The sequence below is a fragment of the Danio aesculapii genome, chromosome 8, assembly GCF_903798145.1.
Source record: "Danio aesculapii chromosome 8, fDanAes4.1, whole genome shotgun sequence".
NCBI classification, from domain to species: Eukaryota; Metazoa; Chordata; class Actinopteri; order Cypriniformes; family Danionidae; genus Danio; species Danio aesculapii.
In genome coordinates, this window is record NC_079442.1 from 21,706,055 (window position 1) to 21,724,762 (window position 18,708).

Sequence of the window (18,708 nt, forward strand, 5' to 3'; positions counted from 1 at the left end):
TTAGATGGCCAGCCAGCTCTAGGAAGAGTCCTGGTGGTTCTGAACATCTTTCACTTACGGATGATGGAGGCCCCTGTGCTCATTGGAACTTTCAGAGCAGCAGAAACTTTTTGTGACCTTCCCCAGCCTTGAGCCTCGAGACAATCCTGTATCAGAGGTCTACAGACAGTTCTTTTGTCTTCATGCTTGGTTTGTGCTTTGACATGCACTGTCAACCCTGGGACCTTATATAGACAGTTGTATACCTTTTCAAATCATGTTCAGTCAACTGAATTTACCACAGGTGAACTCCAATTAAGCTGCTGAAACATCTCAAGAATGATCAGTGGAAACAGAATGTACCTGAGTTCAATTTAGAGCTTCACGGCAAAAGCTGTGAATACTTATGTACATGTGATTTTTCAGTTTTTTTTTTTTATTTTTAATTCATTTGCAACAATTAAAAAAATTAAAAATCACATTGTCGTTATAGGGTATTGTGTGTAGAATTTTGAGGAAATAAATGAATTTAATCCATTTTGGAATAAGGCTGTATCATAAAAAATGTGGAAAACGTGAACCGCTATGAATACTTTCCAGATGCACTGTAAATGGAAAACTGGAAAAAAAGATAAATTAATAGAAAATTAATAATGCAAAAATTTAATTGAATTGAAGAATACTATTAAATTTAGGAAAGTAAAACTGAGTTAATTACATATGTTGCTTTGGAATCTAACTCTCAGAATATGGTTTAAATGTATTAATTTATGGTTGTAATGTTATGTTTTAATTCATCTAAAATAAATGTGGCAGACTTTTAGCTTTCTCTTATTACAGAGTAATTATACAAGTATCTACTGACTAATTTAAAAATAACATCATGCAATTTCTAGGTTAAGGCCTCAATATACTCGCATCAAAATTCCTCTTGTTCTTTTGCTTAAGGGTAGAAAAGAATTACAAAACACCTTTTTAATTTTATAGTGATAATGAATATCCTGAAGCTGCTTACGCTGCCAAAAGCAGTGCTAAATGAAGATTGCAGCATGTGCTGTGAGCTTTCAGTATCAATTTAAACACACCGTAATAATGGCAGTGAGAAATATTCATGAAAATTGTAGTCAATGACGCATCTGATCATAGTGACACATTTGCACCAGTTCTGCATTATAACACTATAATGAAGCCAAACTACATTTTAATGCATTGATGAAGTACGTTTGGGCCATTAAGGTTAGGATTAAGGTTATTTGCATGTAAATATGCTAAATTTGCTATTATTTCTCTAATGAGAATATGTAAGTTATGGTGAAGACACTGTAAAAAAAGTGCTGCAGGAATTCACACAGGTATGCTAAATCAATGTAGTGAATTAGCTCAAAGTCAATTAAAGCATAATTTGTTGGGGATTTCAGAAGAATCGACTCTTTAAATCCGAACAAATAAATTGTCCATTCGGACAGACAGTTAACTTCAACTACGGTTATTGCTATCAAAAATAAAAACCCATTTATGTTTAAGCAGGGTAACAAGATCGACATTTAATACATTAGATTCATAAATATGCACAGGCACCTTTCTTTATACAAAATAAAACTTTATTGAAAAATCTAACAGAAACTAACATCTAACACAAACACACATTCTTACAGGTTGTACAGAGTTGTGTAAAGAAAGAAAACTAAGAGTTTGAGTGAGCGTAATGGTGTAAAAACCTTGGATTTTGTAAGACCAAACCAAGCAAACCAAAAGTCAATAAAACCCTTCTATGGTTTGTTTAGGGTCACAATATACAGCAGCTCAGTGGTAATCTGAAGGCATTTCTTGTATTCCTTTTGTCATGTGAAGAACTCCCTCTGTTGAGCTGGATTACCACATGGTTAGCTGGTGGTTGGCTCTTTGTCCTGTGAAGTGGAGTGGAATCAGTTGTTTTGAGTTTGATGCGCCAAAAGACTATAGTCATGTTGACTTCTGGTTTCACGGTGCACTAAACTTAACTAGACTCTCGATGGAAAGGAAAGAAAGAAAAGTAACAGAGATGAGAATGTTTGGGTTGTTTGGTTAACCCATTTTTGTCAGGATCCAAGTCTGTTCACTGGACCTGCAAAGAAGCTGTCCTTAGCTGGAACGGAACAAGTCTCTCTCCCAAGGTCTCTCCTTTTCTGGTTCTTGTTTTGGGGGGCAGCCTTAGTCACCAGTAGTTAACTTCCCATGGGAAGTTTTATATTCCTTTATTGCGAAGCTTGGTGATTTGCATAGGCATTCTGGGTGAATGCTGATGCAGAAATGTTTAAAGTTTCTTAAAATGTTAATATGTTCCACACATATTAACATAAAAAGTAAACGATCGTTCAGTACACCAGATTAGTTTTGCTGGGATAAAGCAAAAAAAGAAGCAAAATAGTTATGTGTCTGTCACATTCATTAAATCAAACTATTATGTATTCTCACATTCCACTACTATGACACAGACAAACCAATTATTATTTTCATATTATGGCTGTTGTTTTAACTTTTCAGTTATAGATCGTTGTTAGTTTGGAACTAAATCATATACATTTATATTCCCACATGGCTAAAGAACGTCTAAACGTGAATTTCTACACTGACTTGATCTATTAAAGTGCATTTAAATAAATAAAAAAAAGATTTAGTCATTGTCAGAAATAATAAAGACATTTATTATCAGAGTAATAGCATTTATTTATTGAGTTATTTTTGCGATTCAGTTACCATGTGTACTTTGTAAATAAACAAAATAAATGTTTAAAATGTTTAATAATATATTTTGTGATGACTTAAAATGACTTGAATATTAAGTTTAAAGTCAAAGTAATGTATTCATGAAAAATATGTACACACATGCAGTTGAAGTCAGAATTATTAGCCCACATTTTTTCCCCCAATTTCTGTTTAACTGTGATCAGATTTTCTCAACACATTTCTAAACATAATAGTTTTAATAGCTCACTTCTAATAACTGATTTATTTAATATTTGCCATGATGACATGAAAAAATATTTGACTAGATATTTTTCAAGACACTATACAGCTTAAAGTGACATATAAAGGCTTAAGTAGGTTAATTAGGTTAACTAGGCAGGTTAGGGTAATAAGGCAAGTTATTGTATAACGATGGTTTGTTCTGTAGACTATTGAAAAAAAATCTAGCTTAAAGGGGCTAATAATACTGATATTTAAATGGCTTTTAAAAACATTTAAAACTGCTTTTATTCTATCCAAGATAAAACATATAAAAACATATAATAAAACAAAAGATATTCTCTAGAAGAAAAAATATTTTCACACATACTGTGAAAATTTTCTTGCTTTGTTATAAATCATTTGGGAAATATTTTAAAAAGAAAAAAAAATCTAAGGGGGGCTAATAATTCTGACTTCAACTGTATATAGAATATAGCATGTGGTTTTTGTCAAGTGGGAAAAGCGTGGGTATTGAGGTTTGCTGAATGTTACATTTATTAGTGTCAGTAAACTGTTATTGTGTTTGATATTTGAGTGCCAAACAATCAGAAAGTTAAAAAAAATGCATAATATCACATTGTGAATCCCTTTTTTTGGGCACTTTTTCTTTTCTTTTTTTCTTTTTATAGTAGTACCTACACTAAAATGACTGAAAGTAAGAGTTTCCAACATTTCCATTAAGACAATTGACAGTGACCGATGGTGATGTAATAAAGCAGCTGTCACTGCAATCAGACCTTTTATTGAAGAAGACTAATCAGACCAATCAGTAGTAAGATGTCTTTGTTGTCCGCCTTGGTCTTTGTCAGTTAACTACTTAATAAATGCATTGCTCCGGGCTCTTGCCTATTACTCTGAAAATTGCTTGATCGTTAGGTTTGATGTGTTGGGGAAATTTCATCATCTGCCGCTATAGCTCGTTATAAACGTGTTTGTGAAGCGCCGCATGCCGTCCCATCCGCTCGTATAATAGATCATTGTGAGAGGGTGCCGGGGTCTGTCATTAGCCACCTGCTTGAGTCGTGCTCTTTATGCCACCCTTGCTAACACCCTCCGGCTCCTCCGTTATCCCATACCGGCACGACCTTTTAATGATGTTAATTTTGTTTTGGTTACAGGCTAACTCTCAAGATTTATATGCTGAGGAAACTTGAGTAGGCTTAGAGGTCTCTTGTCAACATGTGCCACACTGATTTAGGGGTGAAATTAATGGATGTCCTTTAAAAAGAGTTCTCTGGAGGTGAGAAGTATAAACTAGTTTCTTCTAGCCCAGTTTAATGTGCAGAGGAAATTATATGCAAGTCATCTGAGTTTTGAACATGCTTTCAAGTACATTTTAAAGTTCCTTTTATATTTATTTTAGTTAATGAACTATATTCATATTAAGTCAAAGTTGAATTTTCAGCACCATTGCATCTTCAGTGTCAAATGAGCCTTCAGACACACTGCGCTTCCTAGAAAATACCCATAAATCCTTTTTTAATTTTGATTATGGCATGCATTCTCCACATTCGCCAAGCCATGTGTAAAAATGATGTCCCATGCTTCCTGAACCACTCTTTCACAATTTGAGCCTGATGAATCCTGGCATTGTCATCTTGGAATATGCCTGTGCCATCAGGGAAGAAAAACAAATTGATTGAACAATCTGGTCATTCAGGTAGTCAGCTGACCTCCTTCTTTGGGCACATAATATTGCAGAACCTAGACCTGACCGACTGCAGCCCTCCCAGATCACAGCATTTCCCCCACAGGCACTAGGCATGATGGGAGCTTCAATTAATCCGCATCTCCTCTTACCCTGCATGTGCCCATCACTCTGGAACAGGGTAAATCTGGACTCATCAGACCACACGACCTTGTTCCATTACTCCACAGTCCAATCTTTATGCTCCCTAGCAAATTGAAGCTTTTTTTCTGGTTAGCCTCACTGATAAGTGGTTTTCTAAAGGCTGCACAGCTGTTTAGTCCCAATCCTTGGAGTTCCCTTCACATTGTGTGTGTGTATGTGGAAATTCTCTTACTGTCACTAGTAAATATAGCGTTAGTTTTTCTGTTGCTTTTATTTGATTTGATTTCACCAGACATTTAATTGATCATTTATCTGAACGGTTTTATTCAGACCACATTTCTTCCTCAAAGATGATGGTTCCCTACTATGCTTTTAATTTTTAGGAACGTGTTAGACAGTTTTTAACTCACTTTTATATCTCCTTAGATTTTTTCTTTGCTTGACGCATGCCAGTAATTTGACTCTGCATCAGTTAGGGTTGATTAACTTGTTACCAGCTAAAACATAATCATCCATGCAGTAGTTATCCAATGATAGGTTCTTGCCTATTTGCTAAGTCAAATCCAGGTCATGACTTTTTTTTATACGTATGGATGTATGTACACTCACCGGCCACTTTACACCTTACTAGTAATGAGTTGGACCCCATTTTGCCTTCAGAACTGCCTTAATCCTTCGTGACATAGATTCAACATGGTACTGGAAATATTCCTCTGAGATTTTAGTCCATATTGACATGATAGCATCACACAGTTGCATGCATCCATAATGCGAATCTCTTGTTCCACCACACCCCATAGGTGCCTTATTGGTTGGAGATATGGTGGCTGTGGAGGCCATTTGAGTACAGTGAACTCATTGTCATATTCAAGAAACTAGTCTGAGATGATTTGCGCTTTATGACATGGTGGGTTATCCTGCTGGAAGTAGCCTGCTGAAAATGTGGGCATAAAGGCATGGATATGGTCAGGTAGGCTGTGGTGTTGACGCAATGATGTGTCTGTGTGTGTGTCTGTGTGAAAAGAGCAGGTAGACTGTGACGGGCTAGAAGATCTCCTCGCCAGTTCTTGGAGTTTTTGCTCAATAAAATAGTTAGTCGTCTGTTTTTTTAAGTCCATCGTCTGTATTTACATTAACCCACTGGCAGCCAAAATCCACACCTTACACTATAAAGCGTGTGTGCACTGTGACTACTTTTATATTGTTGATTAGCTGCTGGGCATTTCACTCTGTCTCGCGCTGAAGGCTGTCAGTTTCGACCTATCGCAACAGGCTGTCATTGGTCCAATCTTTAGATTAGCCAATCTTAGAAGATTAGCTTCGCGCTGAGGAGGGGTTTGGGAACAAATGAATCGCTGAACGAATCATATGGGAGTCGCTGGGATAATTAGGTAAAAATAAATGCAGATTATAAGACCATCAAAGTGTTGTTTGACCTTGCATGCATATTAGACTGTTGTTGGAGACCATTACAACCTAAATATGACCCTATTTCATGTATAATAGGGGCTCTTTAAAATAAAACATGCAGGACGGACATGTTATTAAGTGTATTTTTCTGTTTAAAAACATGCCAAAGCTTACAGAAGCTTATCTGGGAACAGTCTTATCATACGTTTTTCCTCCTCATATTTTCTTTTTTGCCTCCCCTGCGCACCAGGCAGTTTGGGATGTTTTGATATATGTTGAGGTTGATGTCCCATTTAAAAATGAACACCGTGCAGCAGATAAAGCCTAATTATTTGGAAAAGTTGGCGTCGTTGGCGAGTAGGCTTTATTATTATTATTATTATTATTATTATTATTATTATTATTATTATTATTACTTAGGTTTTGCACTATGCTATTAAATTAATGTGAGCTTATTCTTTTCTGAAGTCATAATACCAAATAGTTTTAGGAATAGTGAAGTTACACTTTTTTTTCCTCCCTCATTTATGGCGCTCCTCTGGATGTACGGCGCCCTTAGTATTTGCCTATACTGCCTATGCCATGGGCCAGCCCTGACCACCAGCTTGAACCGTTGATACAAGACGAGATGGATTCATGCTTTTATGTTGTTGACGCCAAATTCTGACCTTATCATCCGAATGTTGCAGCAGAAATCGAGACTCATCAGACCAGGCAATGTTTTTCCAAGCTTCTGTTGTCAATTTTGATGAGCCTGTGGGAATTGTAGCCTCCTGTTCTTAGCTGACAGGAGTGGCACCTAGTGTGTTCTTCTGCTTCTGTAGCCCATCCGCCTCAAGGTTGGACGTGTTGTGCGTTCAGAGATGCTCCTCTGCATACTTCGATTGTAACAAGCAGTTATTTGAGTTACTGTTGCCTTTCTATCAGCTGGAACCAGCCTGGCCATTCTCCTCTGACCTGTGGCATCAACAAGGCATTTGCACCCTCAGAACTGCCGCTCACTGGATATTTTCTCTTTTTCGGACCATTCTCTGTAAACCCTTAAGACGGTTGTGCGTGAAAATTCCAGTAGATCAGCAGTTTCTGAAATATTCAGTCTAGCTCGTACAAACCATGCCACATTCAAAGTCACTTAAATCTCCTTTCTTCCCCATTCTGATGCTCTGTTTGAACTTCAGCAGATCCTCTTGACCATACCTAAATGCATTGTGTTATGTTATTGGCTGATCAGAAATTTGCTTTAACGAGCAGTTGGACAGGTTTACCTAATAAAGTGGCTGATGAGTGTATGCATGTATATGTACTTTAAATATGTGTGTGTGTGGACGTATGGTAATGAACAATAAGGCAAGGTACGTTAACACAATACAGTTTCTAATATTACGGAAACGTAAGCAATTTTGAAACTGATGGGAAAATCATGGAAATGTTTAATGATTATAAACGTGTCCATTTATGTCAGTGTTTTTATACTTTATGAACTATTTTATAAAGAAAATACCAAATACTAACGAACCATTTAAAAATGAAAGTCCTTGAATAAAATCTAAGAAAAAGTGGAAATGTTTAGGAATATAAATCTTCATTTAAAACAGGGTTGTCAGCCTCCTGGAGGGCTCTTCTCCAACACACTTACCTCTAGGTTTCAAATAAACCTTACCAGCCTAAGGATTTAATTAGTTTGATTAGATGTGTTTAATTGTACAGTCTGACACCTCTGATTTCAAACTATTTCAGAAATCTAGTAATACTAATCTAGTGAAACTCTTAGGAATGCATCGGTCAGAAGGTGTGGAAGCTGAATCATTATTTCCATTTCATTTCGTGTCACTAGTGGAGTGGAAATTGCATGCTAAACCATTAAAATTTCATACTTCACAGCCCATATCATGCTTTATTAATTTTTGTATAATAATGCACATTTTCCTCTGTTTTAGGTTCGCATCGAAACGGCAACAACCCTAAAGCTGGATATCCTTTCCTCTGAGTGATTTTGAGCCCGTTATAGTTTACGCATTATACACTAGGCTGGTCATTTGTCAGCATAATTGGATGCATATAAGCACTCTTGTAATTAGTTTTGCTAATTAACCCGTAGCCGTTCAACAACACTTACTTGTTTGCATGGTGCTCTATGATTACTAGAATCACTCTCATCCTCATTTATCTGCATGTCTGATAATGAGGGCTGTGTCAGAAACCACTCCTTATATCTTTATTCACTATTCCCTACAAAAGTCCGCTAATATGGCTCAATTAAAGGAGTGAATGAAGACGGTGTGCACTGGAAGGGATGCCCTTTTGTTTGTGCTTTACTGGTTATTAAGTATTAAGACTTCTTGGTCAGACCCTGTTATAGTTAACATTTAGGGAGCTGTCTTATTAGTAATTAAACAAACTATTTTTTAAATTGTAACATTTATACAACTTTAATTTAACAGTTAATCAGTTATTTAGAAATTTAAACTGAGGATTTTAAATTCCACTACAAATTGCAACTTAATTTAACAGTCCCCTGCCGTTAAACAGTTGAGTTTTAACCATTTTTAAAATCTATTCAGCTGACTTTCGAGTCTGGAGGGAGAATTTTTATCTTAGCTTAGCATAAATTATTGAATTGGATTAGACCATTAGCATTTTGCTCACTGCATAAACATTTTGATAACTTTACTATTTAAAGCTTGTCTCGTTCCAGTGTAATAACCAATTAACTTTACTGACGTACCATGGCTACAGCAGGTGCAATGATGCAGTGCTTGAAAAAAAGTCTCCATTTTACAACCTTAGAAAATAGCAACTTTTCATTTTTCATCGGTCTTTATGAAATGTCATGATTCAACAATAGAAGGGTCAAGCTTTAAAGACGGAAATTATTTCAATTATTTTCAAATTATAACAATAATAATAATAATTATGTATATATATATATATATATATATATATATATATATATATATATATATAGATAGATAGATAGATAGATAGATAGATAGATAGATAGATAGATATATTTATAGATATATATATATATTTATAGATATATATATTTATAGATATTTATATATATATGTGTGTGTGTATATATATATATATATATATATATATATATATATATATATATATATATATATATATATATATATATATATATATATAATTTTTTTTTTTTTTTTTTTTACATTTATTTATTTTTAATTTTGCACAAGATGCTAGTAGTCTAATCCGATTAAATGTTTTATGCTAAGCTAAAAGTTTTCCCACCAGACCCAGAGATAGTCCGAATTGATTCATAAATACTAACACTCAACTGTTAAACTCTAGGAGAATTGTCAAATGAGCCAAATCTTTAAAAAAGTGGAGTGTTCCTTTTAAAGGTCATTAAACTTAACTCAGACTCACCCGTTGATGACTTTGAGTTCAGAACTGAGCAGTTCTTACCGGTAAGATTATTTTCAACATTTGTTACCAAGTGCATTTTATCTGTTGATCTTCATCAGGTCTTCATTAATGCATCTTTTTTTTTAAATTTATTCTCAGTACTTAGAGTCTATATTCAGCCTGCTGTTCCAGCTGTTGCAGCAGGTGAATGAATGCGACACCAAAATGCAAGTTCTCCATGTTATTTCCTGCGTCATCGAGAGAGTCAGCGTTCAGGTGAGCTTCAGATGTAGTCTTGATACACCAGTCACACTTTTTTGGATGTTTTTGGTGCTTGTATTTGTTTAGCTTTTTTTTTTACACACAAAGACAGACATATTGATGTCATGTCATTGCAAAGCCATGCTGACTGAGGTCAAGGCCATGATGTACTTTGAAAATGACCTTTAGCCATTACATGGGTCTTGATTCTGAGCTATCTAGTGAATGACAATTATTTAATCATGTTTGAATTAAAAGCTCGTGATTTTAAGCTTTGTTCAATCAAACCAATTGTGTATATGGTGAAAGCCTTTCTACAACACAGCAGTCATTTAAAGAGATATTTCAGTGAACATTTCCTGTTAATTCAACCAACCTCTGGTCATCCAAGGATAAGATTACTTTTTTCTTCAGCAGATTACTACTTTTCTTTTTAGCTGAAACTGTGGACCTTGGTGATTCATAAAATACAAATGCAAAAACTATTGACACTTAATTAAATTGTACAGCTAAACAAAATTAATACCTCTTATTAGATCTTATGACTTTTAGTCTGTTGAAAAACTTGTCTTTTTTTTTCTCTAATTAATTTTTGCATAAATATTAAGGCCATTTTTAAGTTGGTAAAATCTAAAAAAATAAAAAATAATAATAATAATAATGCATATTTTATTTTATTTTATTTTATTTTATTTTATTTTATTTTATTTTATTTTATTTTATTTTATTTTATTTTATTTTATTTTATTTTATTTTATTTTATTTTATTTTATTTTGCTCACACAAATCTGCCTAGAACTGTATCTTTGGACCTTAAAAATCATTTTCAAGTTTATCCATGCATTCATGGTTTTCCCTCAAAGGAAAGCGCTAAAGACCCCCTATGGTAAAAAATCAAGCTTTTAACAGTGTTTACGTGTTTAACTGGTGTTCTTAATATGCTTAAAAGCCAAACCATGTGCAAACTTGTGAGTCAACCCTACTACTGAGCATTTTCTACCTAAGACTGTCTCAAAAACACAATATGAAACATTTTCATAGTATAGCATATCATGGAATTTTCTACCGATTTCCTGAACAGAGTGACCAATCGGAGGTATTAACCTTCATAAGTAACTCCCCGTTAAAAAGTCTTGTTCATATCCAAGTTCTGTGCTCCTGTAAATCTTCCCATAACAAACAAAGTGTAAGCACAGTGTAAATAACAATGATGATAATAACAATCTACACAACGTAATAGAGATAATTTGTGCAGTGCAGATCCCTGCTTTTAAAATTGTGGGTGTGCAGCATTATAACTGAACTTTGTGAGATTATGATGAGCTAAGGTAAGTTTTTAGTGGTTGTAAATTCATAATTTTGTTTTCATATATCTATATACAGTTGAAATCAGAATTATTAGCCCCTCTGTTTATTTTTTCCCCAGTTTCTGTTTAACGGAGAGAAGATTTTTTTCAACACATTTATAAACATAATAGTTTTCATTTCTAATAACTGATTTATTTTATCTTTGCCATAATGACAGTGAATAATATTATAATAGATATTTTTCAAGACACTTCTATACAGCTTAAAGTGACATTAAAAGGCTTAACTAAGTTAATTAGGTTAACTAGGCAGGTAACGGTAATTAGGCAAGTTATTGTATAATGATGGTTTGTTCTGTAGACTATCGAAAAAAATATATAGCTTAAAGGGGCTAATAATTTTGACCTTAAAATGTTTTTTAAAAAATCAAAAAACGCTTTTCATCTAGCCGAAATAAAACAAATAAGACTTTCTCTAGAAGAAAAAATATTATCAGACATACTGTGAAAATTTCCTTGCTCTGTTAAACATCATTTGGGAAATATTTAAAAAGGAAATAAAAATCAAAGGGGGGGCTAATAATTCTGACTCCAACAGTATATTTAAATATATAAATGTAATGTTTGAAATGTAACTGGATTATCTTTAAGTGATCTTGACTGGAGCCATAGTAAAGTAAATGAGAATGTTGGGAACGTTATTTTATTTATAAACTCCAGAAGATCTCACAATATTAACATTTGTTTGCTCCAAGGAAAAAAGCTTCTTCTAAACGTGGTTCCTCCTCATTCCTGCCCCATTTTGATGGGAACTTGTTTTAACCTGAGTAAAAATATATAAAAGTATATTTTGTAAGTTTGAAAGTCACATTGTGAGATCTAAAATCGTTTTTGCAAGAAATAACAACAATTAAAGTCTATTTAAACCATTTCCATCTCAGAATTAAACAATAAAAAGCTGCAACCTAATTTCTACCAATAGTGAGAAATTTAGAAAAATGAAGTCGCAGTTAACGTTTTGAGTTTTAATAAGTTTTCTTTTGAATGAGCAGCATATTTTGTAAAATACAGATAGTTTGAAAAGCATTTATATGTATTTATATACTCCCAGTGGAAATGGGGCTTAAAAGTATTCGGTAGCAGAGTAATCAGATTAATTGCTGAAATGTTTTGAAATTGATTTAATCGTCTTTATTTAATGCTCAAACCACCAAGATATGCAAATACTACCATTATCTCTGATTGGTGTATAGTGACAGACTGCTTGCAGCACATTTAAACTGTTTTCATTTTATTGTGGTATGAAATGCTGATAATGAACCGAAATGCTGAAAATAACAATAAAACACTGCATCCAATTAAAGTTATAAAGTGAAGTATATTCAATATTTACATATGAAGTAGATACTGTTGCCAAGTTAACGCTGCAAGCACGGATGAGTTTTAGGAGTGCATTTGTATGTAAATAAGATGCGATTTAACTGCATTGTTCTGAAAATGTAAAATGAAACGAGAAAGGAAAAGGGTCGTCTCAAATCTGACCAGCACTCGCTGTTTTGTTGAATGAAATGATATGAAATAAATAATACTAGTACTCATTCATACATAAAATATGAGGCTGGCTGAGGTTGTGTTAGACCAAAAAAAATTGCAGAGTTTTAAGAACAATGACAGGTGATTCAAAATTCTGTCTGCCATTTTGACAGATAAAAAATAAGGGATCTGCTCTTTTGCATTCCTCTGCTTGAGAAATATTCCCACAGTAAAGGATGCTAATAGGGATTTGAAGTGAAGAATAGAAAGTTTGAAAGCACTTCTGCAAAAAAAAAAAAACAAAAAAAAAAACTCAGAGACAGAGAAGGATTTAGGCATAGATTTCAAGTTTAATCCAAAAGAATAATTCATGAAAAATGTTCATTAATTTTCAAGACCGAATAAAAGAAAGCCTGCTTGCTACACAGTGCTTGCTATAAAACTAAAGGAGATATTTCTACAAACATTAGTGACTGTAAATAACATGAATAAAACTTCAATAAATGAGAAAGTTTGAGTAAATAATTAAGAATGATTACTTGCATTTATACAGCACTTTTCTGGACACTTTTTTGGGGGGGGCGGGATCTCCTCATTCACCACCAGTGTGCAGCATTCACCTGGATGACGTGACAGCAGCCATATTGTGTCAGACCACACACCAGCTGATGGGAGAGAGTGATGAAGCCAATTATGATATGGGGATGGTTAGAAGGCCATGATGGACAGAGGCCAGTGGGTAAATTTGGCTAGGATGCCGGGGTTAAACCCCTACTTTTTTCCGAAGGACATCCTGAGATTTTTAACGACCAGAGTCAGGACCTCAGTATAACATCTCATCCAAAAGACTGTGCTCACTGAGCAGTATAGAGTCCCCTTCACTATACTGGGGCGTTAGAACCCACACAGACCGCAGGTTGAGCGCCCCCTGCTGGTCTCACTAACACCACTTCCGGCAGCAACTTAGCTTTCCCATGTGATCTCCCCTCCAGGTACTGATCGGGCGCAGCCCTGCTTAGCATCAGTGGGCGTCCGAGTGAGAGTTGCAGAGAGCTAGCTGAATAAAACAAACGTTATTTTTCTCCTCTCTCCTTAATTCTCTCTCATTTTTCTCTATTCCAACCACCTCTTTCCAATCCTCCGCTTTTTCTTTCTCCTTCCCTTCCTCTTCCTCCTCTTTCTCCTCCACCACATTGTCCTTCTCCTCCTCCTCTTCCCCCACCTTCTTCTTCTCTGCTTCCTCTTTCTTCTACTACGCCTTCTAATCAAACTGTGTATATCTTTTTCTCTTTCCACTGCCTCACCTTTCTTTGCCTCATCATCTTCGTTATCTTCCTTTGCCTCGTCCTCTACTTCTCATTCTTCTCCCCAATCTCTTCCTTCCCCGCTTTTCCTCTTTTATATCTCCTATGACTCCCCCTTATTCTTTTTCTCCTTCTCAACCCCCTTCATTTCCCCCCTCATCATCTGTCTTCTTTATTCCCTGCTTCTTTTCTTCCCCCTCCTTTATTCCTTTCTACTATTACTACTGTTTTTGTCTTCACTTATGCTTTCTCCACCCTGTGCTGCTGCTTCTTTTCTGCTGCTTCTTTTTCTTTCTAATTTTTCTTTTCATCTTCCTCCTCATTTGCCTCACGTCCTTCCCCACCACTGCTTCCCATCCTTTTCTCAGTATCTTCTTCCTTGTTCTCCTCCTCCTCCTTTTCAGTTTTCCTCTTCATCTTCCTCCTCATCTCTCTACTACTTTTCTTCTCTGACTTCTCCTTCTTGTTCTTCTCCTTCTGCTCATCCAATTCTTCCTCTACTCCTCATTGTCCCTTTCCACTGTACTTTTTCTCCTCCTCACTTTTCTGCTCCTCATCCTCACTTCTCATCATTAATCTCCACTTACCCCTTCATATTCTTCTTTTCCTCATCCTCTGTTTCTGCTCTTCATCTTCTTCTACTTCTCTTTTTCCGTCTTTGCGGTTCTACTTGTTCCTCTTCTCTTCCTCCTCCTTATTCCTCTGACTTTTCTTCTCTGACTTCTCCTTCTTGTTCTTCTCCTTCTGCTCATCTTTTCTTCCTCATCCTTTTCTTGCTCTCTCCTCATTGTCCCTTTCCTCTGTACTTTTTCTTCTCCTCACTCTTCTGCTCCTCATCCTCACTCCTCATGATTAATCTCCACTTACCCTTTCATATTCTCCTTTTGATCCTCTTTTTCTGCTCCTCCTTTTTTCTTCTTCTCTCTTCCCCATTCTTTGCCTTTCTTCTTGTCCCTCTTCTTCTCTTAGTCATCCTCCTCCTTCTTCATCTACTAGTTTTCTCCTGACTTCTACTTGTTCTTCTCCGTCTGCTCTTCCTTTTCATCCTCTACACTGAAAAAAATGATTTCTACAAAACTCTTGCAAACAATTTATATAGGTTGAAATAAACAAATCAAATTTACTCATTCATTCATTTTCTTTTCGGCTTAGTCTCTTTATTAATCTGGGGTAGCCACAGTGGAATGAACCATCAACTTATCCAGCATATGTTTCATGCAGCGGATGCCCTTCCAGCTACAACCTATCACTGGGAAACATCCATAGACACTCATTCACACTCATACACTACGGACAATTTAGCCTACCCAATTCACCTGTACCGCATGTCTTTGGACTGTTGGGGAAACTGGAGCACCTGGAGGAAACCCATGCCAACACGGAGAGAACATGCATACTCCACACAGAAATGCCAACTGACCCAGCTAAGGCTTGAACCAGCGACCTTCTTGCTGTGAGGTGAATGTGCTACCCACTGCACCACTGTTAACAAAATTAGTTTGTTTAAATTCAGTCCAAGTAAATTGTTTGCAACCACTTAACGGAGAAAAAAAAAGTAAATCCAAGGAAACATCTTTGAATCCTTTATTTTTTTAATTGTCCATTTCCTCTGCCACCTCTTTCTTCTCTTCTTCTCCTCTTATTATTCAATATTTTATTTAAATAAACTTATTTTTGACATGGTTGACCGAAAAATGAAAAATCTAAGACAAATAGGGTTATTAATTGTTTTATCAAATGACCAATCATCAAAATTGTTATTAAATTATTATGGTTGGTTTGTTTGTTTGTCTATTTGTTTTGCTTTTATTAGTTTTGTTTAACTCATGGGTTTCAGACTATTTTCTTAACATTAATTTATTATTGCCTGTACTTTTCTCATCATATTCACATGTCATTAGCTTAAAGTTTTGAAATCCTGTAACTTTTATTGTACCATTAAAGTTTTAATTCAAAGTGTTTACAATGGATTTTCAAAGAATGTTTGAGTTTAACTTGAATTTTTAGATTTGTTTTAATCATTAATCAACATTTTTTTTTTTACTTTGTACACTTTTTCTTTGCAGTTAAGATCAGTGCTGTACTTTTCTTCCCCCTTCTGTCTCTTGTAGATTCGACCGTACGTGGGCTGCTTGGTTCAGTACCTTCCTCTTCTTTGGAAGCAGTCAGAAGAACACAACATGCTCCGCTGTGCCATTCTCACTACCCTCATCCATCTCGTACAGGTATGGCATACCCACGGGGCCAAGAATGAAACCGATAACGAGCCTTTGAAATGCTCAAGTCGGGTGTTTAGCATTCTGTCTGTGTTTTGGAGTGCTCACTTGAACGTGATGTGTTGCACCGTCTCCAACCGGGGACTGATTTTTACCATCGTCATCCACGGTTATGAACAAATGCCCTCTAGCCCTGCTGAGCACATCTCTGCTTCTCTTATACTTGCACAAGACCTTTATTTTAGCATGATACACTTTATCCTTTTCCTGCTGTGAGTGTATGAAAACGCGTGGAGACTGGGGATTGTTATTGATGGGTGTATTTGAAAATTGCCACACGACTTCTCCATCTTCCTCCACGTGTGATCCTGTCTTCTTCTTTTTTCCACCCTTTTTTCGCTCTGTGTAGTTTCTGTGTCACTCCGGGCCCTGAGGAGATGAGTGACACTCACATTAAAAGCATCCTGAGGCTGCAGAAGCTGGGTATCTCGAGCTTGGTTTAACACAGAGCTCCAGCGAGCAACACTTTGCTGATGCAGAAACAACCCTTTTCACACTTTTCGCCAATTTGTGACGTTACAAAAAAGAAAATCTGTTTTGATTCAGCTGAATGGTTAAAGGGCATCCTGGGTCGTGACTCACTGCTTTTAAAGAGCTAGTTCACCCAAAACTGAATATACTGTCATGATTTACTTATGGCCTGTTTCAACTGAGTGATATAGTACGGTTCGGTATGCTTTTATGGCCATTTCCACTTTCAAAAGGTACCAAAAAGCGAACCATAGCGTACTACTTTTTGGGCACCCTTTCAAAAGGGTACCTAGCACAAAAAAAGGGTACTGAAAGGTGGTACCTGAACGCTACTGGTTTACAGAGAAACGTCACAAGCGCATGCACAAGCCAGGAGAATGAAAACAAAGGAAGGTGGCATTTTTAAATACACTGCCGAGACATTACACCATAATAATATACACAAATAATACAGAGCCATGGTCGACCCGAGCTCAAACAAACCTTGTCGTCATCTTGTTGAACAGCCACAAAGCCAAGAAGAGCAGAATCTACCATGTGCCCCGTTGTTGTTTACAAGGCTGTCTAAAGTGCAAGTGGTTTCACTTTCTCGAGAGAGCTCGCATGCACATCTATATTTAATATAACAAACTTTTTGAGCTAATGATAACAACGTGCGCATGATTATTGAAGTGCTTCTGACATCTGATCCCTTTAGAAATGGACATACGCCAGAGTGACCTGAAAACAAAGGACCAAATTGAACTCGGAATGACGGAATTACTTTCTAAGAGGTTACATGTGCTGGTAAAGATTAAAGATGCAGAGATTTCCACTGACTGGGCTATATGTTGTGTGTTGTTGTTAAAGCTAAATAATGACAATGTATGCTGTGTGTAGTTTTTCTGTAATTGGTAACATGTTGGAGACTGTAAGGGGCTGTATGTGTTCATATATGTTGCATTTATTTTATATAATCGCAGAAGTTACAGTAGGCTATTTCCACCGTCAGTTGATCTGCAGTTATAGTCAAATCATGTTGATAGAAAGGTTAGTAATGAACATTTATACACAAGTATTTATGTGTATAAAGCATTTGTTTTGTGAGAAGTGCTTCTCATATGATATGTGAACGACCCGTTCAACTTTACTGTGACATTTCCTCAAGCAAGAAACTTTCTGGGTACCATTGGTATCTATTAGGTAGTGGAAATGCAAAAGGTGACCCATACCGACTTGTATCATACGTACCACTCAGTGGAAATGGGCCATTACTGTGTGATTCACTGGTCACAAACCTGTTTGAGTTTCTTTTTTTCTGTTGAACGTAAAAGATGTTTTGAAAAATGTTAAAAATATGTAACTATTGACTTCAATAGTATTAGTTTTTCCAATATACCAAAAAAGTTTGGTATTTAACATTTGCTCAAAATAACTTATTTTGTGTTCAACAGAAAAAATGAAACTCTTAAAGGTTTGATACCATTTGAGAACGTGTAAATGGTGAAAAAAAATGTCCAATTAAATTTGTGGGTAAAATTCACAAACCACAGATGTGTACTTAACCTAGCAGCCTGCACAAAAACAAAATAACCTAAATAACAAATCCTAGTTAAACTAAACACAACATGAGTGCAATAAATAAATTTCATTAAAATATTTAATATTAACCATAAACATGTAAACCATTTGCGTCGGCCTCACACAAAATGATCATTTTGGTTGATTCAGCTGAATTGCTAAAGGGCATTCTGGGTCGTGACTCTCACTGAATTCACTGCATTTAAAGGGAGTTCACCCAAGACTGAAAATATCGTCACAATTTACTTATGATTCACTCATCACAAACCTGTTTGAGTTTGTTTTTTTCTGTTAAATATAAAAGATGTTTTGAAAAATGTAAAAATACTGGAAACATTGACTTCCATAGAATTCGTTTTTCCAAAATACCAAAACATGTTTGATATTTAGCATTGGTTCAAAAGAACTTATTTGTGTTCAACAGACAAATACAACTCTTAAAGGGTTGG

At 35.6% G+C, this 18,708-nt stretch overlaps 1 protein-coding gene across 1 annotated transcript in view; it reads left to right on the plus strand.

The window, feature by feature from the left end:
• Positions 1-18,708, plus strand: part of ipo11 (importin 11) — a 311,095-nt gene that overhangs the window by 139,553 nt on the left and 152,834 nt on the right. The window contains exons 12-15 of the mRNA XM_056464319.1: positions 8,107-8,140; positions 9,569-9,609; positions 9,707-9,823; positions 16,064-16,440. Coding sequence (XP_056320294.1) covers positions 8,107-8,140; positions 9,569-9,609; positions 9,707-9,823; positions 16,064-16,440 — 569 coding nt within the window. The remainder of the gene's footprint in view (positions 1-8,106; positions 8,141-9,568; positions 9,610-9,706; positions 9,824-16,063; positions 16,441-18,708) is intronic.